Source organism: Limulus polyphemus, unplaced genomic scaffold, assembly GCF_000517525.1.
Source record: "Limulus polyphemus unplaced genomic scaffold, Limulus_polyphemus-2.1.2 Scaffold1188, whole genome shotgun sequence".
In the NCBI taxonomy this organism is placed as follows: Eukaryota; Metazoa; Arthropoda; class Merostomata; order Xiphosura; family Limulidae; genus Limulus; species Limulus polyphemus.
Window position 1 is genome coordinate 114,016 of NW_013666798.1, and position 6,434 is coordinate 120,449.

The 6,434-nt window shown below is 32.1% G+C and overlaps 1 protein-coding gene across 1 annotated transcript in view; it reads left to right on the forward strand.

Moving 5' to 3' along the window:
- LOC106462512 (5'-AMP-activated protein kinase subunit gamma-like) overlaps window positions 1-6,434 on the forward strand; it is a 151,177-nt gene that overhangs the window by 11,789 nt on the left and 132,954 nt on the right. The window contains exon 2 of the mRNA XM_013922445.2: window positions 3,269-3,457. Within this exon, the coding sequence (XP_013777899.1) occupies window positions 3,305-3,457 (153 nt within the window). The 5' untranslated portion in view covers window positions 3,269-3,304. The remainder of the gene's footprint in view (window positions 1-3,268; window positions 3,458-6,434) is intronic.

The following is a 6,434-nucleotide window of genomic DNA, read 5'->3' on the forward strand; positions in this document are numbered from 1 at the left end:
TCTTGTAAAAAACTGGTTATTATGAAGTTATTTTAAAATTTGCAAGTTCAACCGTTTGGTTTCCTTTAGCGAACAAACAAACGGACTTCCTCTTTTATATATATATAGATAGATAGATTCTTCAAGATCTTGTTTTTGTCACCTTACGCCTCTTAATGAAGGTGGGAATATTGACAGGGAAATAATATAATAGCCAATGCTCGGCGAGGGGTTTTCGTTTATAAAATTTTGTTGTTCTCGACTTGATTTCCATTTTATTACCTCGTCTTCATAGTTACTATTTGCAAATAGTCAATAATATTGTAGGTCCATTTTATTGTTGTTCTTTCTACGCGCCGTTATAACATATTTTCATCTCTTTATTTCATTTCTGTTGTGCATATATTGTTGTATGTTTATTACAAAAAAAATGGCGCAGTATTGATTAATTGTCAATTTCGTCATTAAATACTACACCAAATACAAAATGTATAGCACCATTAAATTTCTTGTAAAAAAACTGGTTATTTGTAAGTTCAACCGTTTGGTTTCCTATAGCGAACAAAATAAACAAATAATCAAACTTCCTCATATATAGATGAAAAGAATAACAGTCTCATACCTACCACCAAGGGGATATTATAACCGAAATACTTAATATATAAAATGCCTTTGTATCTTTTGATTGGTTAGAATATCCAGCAGCTTTCACAACCCAATATATCGTGTATTGATAAACATTTGTATTAAAATACAGTAGGCATCATTATTTCTCTCAGCATGTCTTAATAAACCAATTAGAGGAAAGGTGGGTTGGAACTTTCCCTCCAAAAATAAGATATAATTTAATAATAACTGAAATACCCCTCTTTACAAATTTCATTGTATAGTATAGAAGGATCTCGTTTTAGTATCGAACTCTATATTTTGCAAAATATGTACATATATGAATATTAACGTGGCTCTTTATTTCATAGTAGTCTAGCTTCGAAGTGTGTGTGCGTGTGTTGTCAAATATTTCTATGAAAGCTTTCAGTTGTTTTGTTTTTTCTACTCGTATTGCATAATATTTCGTATCATTATTCATTCAGTTCATTCCCCTAATCTTTACTTTTTGACCAATCTTCGCAGAGGCCTTAGAAATAAAACTATTTACCCTACCGTATGTTCTCGGTGAAATAATGAATAAAATAAAAAATTTAAGACATAAAAATAAACAACTCTAAAACTGCCTTCTCATACTTTGTTTACAAAAGTCATTTTTTGTTTTTGCTGACAGAGAAACTTAAATTGTAAAGATACTAACATAGTGTGATTTCGAAATTTATTCTCATTAGAGCGGTGTTGTAGAGATCAAGTGTGATTGTTTCGGTTAATTTGTCATACATAGTAACACTCCTATACCATGCAATTAGACGGAAACGGTGCCTGAATCTTCTGTTTACATTCCAAAGATACAGACCAGAGTGAAATAATAAATTGTGCATGTTACATTTTCAAAGATAAATTCAATAATATATTTTATAGCTCTTGGCTTACATAGTTACTTGGCCTTCGTTCACAACTGTGAAGCACCTGACAGCAGAGTTAGCCAGTAATTATCAACATGCATGTAAGAGAAATGTCTTAGTTTGTTGTTTTCTCGCACGGTGCGAACAATGTGTTGGCCACTTTCCAAATAGGAAAACATCTGAGGGAGCTGATAATATTGGCTATTAGTCGTACAGAGAGAAGTTCCGTAAAACGTAAAATAAATAAATAAACTATGGAGACAGTATTTCCTTCCAATCATCACTAACGGTTTTTCCGTTCCTACGTCGACTCCCCAACTTGTTTAGTAGAATATGTAAAGCAAAAACTCGAGTATAAATGTATACACTTCCAGTTCGGCATTACCGGCTTCAGAAACTGTCAGTAGAAAACCATGTGCGGGCCCAAGGTCAGTGGAGAAAAAAAAAAACTCGTAGCTTGACGCTTGCGACCTTTGCACGATCGTCGTGTACGTGTACTGATGCGTACAAGTAAAGATGCCCAGACTACGAAAGGAAGTTTTTCAAAAAATATTGGTTTGGCTAAAAATGGGTATTTTTAGCTGCACTGGTATACGTTCGACTGACTCGATTCTATTACCGTCACCAACTTCTTAAACGTTAGCGTTTGTAGATATTTAGTTAAAATCAGTTTCGATATACAAGTTATAACATCAATTACAGTTGAAGTAATTTATAGGTTAGCAGGGTTTTGTTACTTAAAGACGACAGGTAAACTTTGTTGGTTAAATGTTTGAACTAGTTGTAAATGCTACCTGACTGTAGACGTTTAGTTTTTTTTAAAGAAAATGAACAGATTTCTCCAAGTTAATTATTTTAAATTCCAACGTTCAGTGCGGAACTATTTGAGATTATATGAATCTAACTTGATCATCTAAGCCTCGTGATGTCTATCGCGCTGAGGTAGAACTCGAAATTGGACCCAACTGATGAAACAATGCATTTTAATCTTTTAAATGATTAGAAGTGTAAAAGTATACTTGATTAGGTATACGGACTGCCAGGTTAATTTCTAGTCTACCTACTAGGTTGCTCTGATCGGAAGTTAATATCAATTGCACTTGTAATAAATATTTCTTGTATGGTGAAACCTCCACTTATTATATAACATATTCCTTTTGTTGCTATTATTTGTCTTCGTAATTTTCTTTAAAATTGTTATTTCAAGAAAATTAAAATATTTACAAACTAGCCAGAATAATGCGTAATAGGAAGACCATTACATCTTTCTTTATAGGTTTAGTTTGTCACTAAAGATTTTCTCCAACATCTGTATAATCGGCATTCTTAACATTTTTTATTTGTTTTGCAGAAATTGGTTTGGATATATAAAGATGTACTTACATTTTTAGTATAGAGCATTGAAGCAATTTGGAATACTTGCTTTTAATCATGAAATCTTGTTTTTAGGTTAGTGTAGGAGCTGCCGACGAATTCTTTGTATTATAAAACATTTCCACGTAATGTTGGTGTTAGCTATGTAAAAGCTTAACATTTAGATAGATACCTTTGGCCAAAGATCTCTAACCCAAAATCTTCGTCGAAGGAACACTTAGAGCTGTTTTATTGTAATTATTTGTAGAATAATCAAATACCGATTCTCAGTCATGATATTTTCATTCATATGAAGATCGGTTTGCCTGAAGAATAACGTCAGCCTTGTAAATATGCTGAAGCAATAACTTCATATTCTTATCAATCACTGATTGTTGTAAAAACGTTTATTTCTTGTTTTGTAGGGGGTGTACATTCTTTCGTGTGTAGTTTAAGCAGGGATGAAGGAATTGAAAAAGTTTCCTCAAATAGCGGAGGAATCGGAGGAGACACTTCTAAACTTGAGGGAGGAAGATGAAAAGTCAGAAAATACGTCATCGCAAGGCGAATCAGACTCCACAAGTTCTTTCAGTTCTTCGACAAAAAGCTTTGTGGTAAGGAATCATGTTTGTCGATCTTAGCGCCATCTTTTGGCTATATCTTCTGTGCAACATTATTCAACTAACATATTTAATGCAGTTTGTAAAACACCTAAGATGCGAGCAATTAACCATTTCAGCCTTAATAGGAGTTTGCAAAATCATTGATTGTAGACGTTTTTTTTTAATACTTCTCATAATTAGACCATTCTGACTTTAGTCAGATGCTTAGAGATCTATTTCAGGTCTTTTATCTAAAACAAAAACATTTCGAAGGACGCCATTTGTTCATACTTTTACTGGATTTTGCTGCTAGAAACTCGTTGATAAAGTTACCAAACAATTAGCAGACAGTACTAAGTTAAACAAAATAACTAGTTAAATCAAAAATCACAGTTTATTTTTGCATGACATTTTTGGATTACCCATTGGAAAGCCTTCGCTGAATTAGCCTAAGAGGCGTACGGTAGCAGTTTTTTTCAGAATATACTGTTTTTAATGAATCACATTAACTTACCAGTAATATTTCAGTAGTTGTTTGAAAAAACAAAATGACAGATTCTATTTATTGAATTTTCTACTTATGGAAAATTATAGATGCATGCACACTGATAGAAAAATCGTAAGAAATGCGATAGATATGACGCAATGGTGCGGTACGCCAAAAGTTTACAATTACCCACCTGGTTTACGTCAAAGTAAAATGTGTACATTTTTGTTATGTATTGTGTGTATAACATTAAATTGCTTCCATATGACAGAGTTGGCTCTGTTAGGGGTTATTAGGGAAAATATTAATGCAGCCGCATTTAATCATATCTTGTTTTTAAAATGCGTCTAAATGCATAACTTTTTGTAGTGACACCACCACCAACTCGAAACCTCAAATATTAACAGGGATATCTGAGATTGCGTCAACACTGAAGTCAAAATAGTATGATGATGCTTAATTTTATGAAACAAGTTTATTGATGTTTTAAATTAGAACAAAAGACAACTTCCTTGCACAATTGTATCATACTACACAACTTTTTCAAGAATGACTTTCCAGAAATATTAATCATTGTCAAAAGATGGCGCTGAACTTTTTGACTAAATCTATTCTTGATTATTTTTTTTTCTCAATTAACGATATCACCTGTATTCAGTTTTCTTGATGTTTTTCTCTGACGTGAAACTGGGTTGTTACGTATTTAAATATTGCATAAATATTTTCATATGTGATTGTCTTGCATCTTGATCGAGACGCTTCATAACCTTAAATTATTGATTATGTTTATCTACATTTATTTTTCGAGCATTTTTATAAGTATCATCTCATGACCATATATTGAAGAAAAAATCTAATCAAGTATTCTATAACTCGATCTATTAACTGGAAATTAAAATTTCAGATTATGCTACGTTACTCATCAGTATTTCAGCAAGCAGAAAGGCACAGTACCAAATTTAAGCCACATAAACATATCGCACAAAATCGCTTTTGATAAGTTTTTCATTTGCTCTGTATGCTTCTTATGTAAAAAAGTAGTTTTAAAGAGAATGTTGCTATAAAGGGCTAAATATGTAAACCTTCTTAGTAAATAAAACTGCATTGTTAAATTCTGTAATTAAATGCATGTCACGTCATAATAAATAAGGGAAACTACCTCCTCAACAGCACAGGATTAACGCCCAAGACTTCTAATCTTGACAAATAGTTTAATATTTGTCCATTGAATTTATGCGTGTTAGTGTTTACTGGAACCTTTTTATTTTTGTACAAACGTGGCTTGCATTATATGGTGTGAAAATTCACCCTACTGTTATCCGTCTATGTATGATTTTGAGCGTTAACGAAATTTCATTTCTTTCCTATAGAAACAACTTTGCACACTGTGCTCCAGATAAGGGGCGTACAGACGTAATTCCCGACCAAAAATCAATCACTTACGGCCTTAAAAAATATTGAGAAGTTCTTTTACTGCCGAATAGGCTTCTGAAGCTTTAACGGTAGTACAATAATTAATGGGTGCATTCTTGTAGCTTTCGGAAGTTCTGCACAATATCTGCATAGTTCACACAGTAGAGCTACAAAAATAAGCACTATATAACCATAAAAAGTTTCTATTGGTGCACTCGTGAATGATCCAATTTGTGTAAAAAAAAAAGTTGTAATGTCATTATTTGCGTATGACTATATATGATGATTTTAACTTGAAAATTAATCATGTGCCAAATTTCACCTTCTTGAAATAAGAAAATAATTCATAATTAGTTAAATTACTTTTTATTACAAGATGTTACTTCTGCACTTTGTAAAAATTAAAAGTATTCCCACTGACAGAATTCTGGGTGTGATTACTCCTAACACAAAAACTTATCTGAAGCACTGCGTACATGTTAGAATTTTTCTTAGCTTATCTTGACAAGACTGTTTCAATGCTCCCTAGTGGCACAGCAATATGCGGACTTACAACGCTAAAAACCTAGTTTCGTTACCCATGGTGGGCAGAGTACAGATAGACCACTATAATTTTGTGCTTAACTACAAACAAAGACTGTTTCAAACTATTCAAGGCCTCTGCCTATTTCTTCTTACCGTCAGTATCGAAATCGTCTGTAGTTTGAAAAATAAACAGCTTTATTATTAGCAAGTTTGAATTAAACTAATGAGGAACAGGAAATAAAAAAATGAAACAAAAAAACTGTTATAACAGAAAAAAGGTTGAATATTAGTGACAACCGTATACTCTCGAGATAAAGAATTATAAAATTGTAACAGTAAAGTATCATGGTTTTATTTTAATTTACCCTAAGTGGCGTAACAGATATGGATTTTTTTCTGAGAATGTTAATATTTCAACATCAGTAAATTATTAGAATGAAAAATAATGACTTAATTTTATTGTAAAAAACCATATTTTGAGATTGTAAGTAACAAGAGTACAGTTGTTGAATAAATTTTCGCTCTAGTTTATTAGAAGTAAAAGAATGTTATAAATATTGTCAC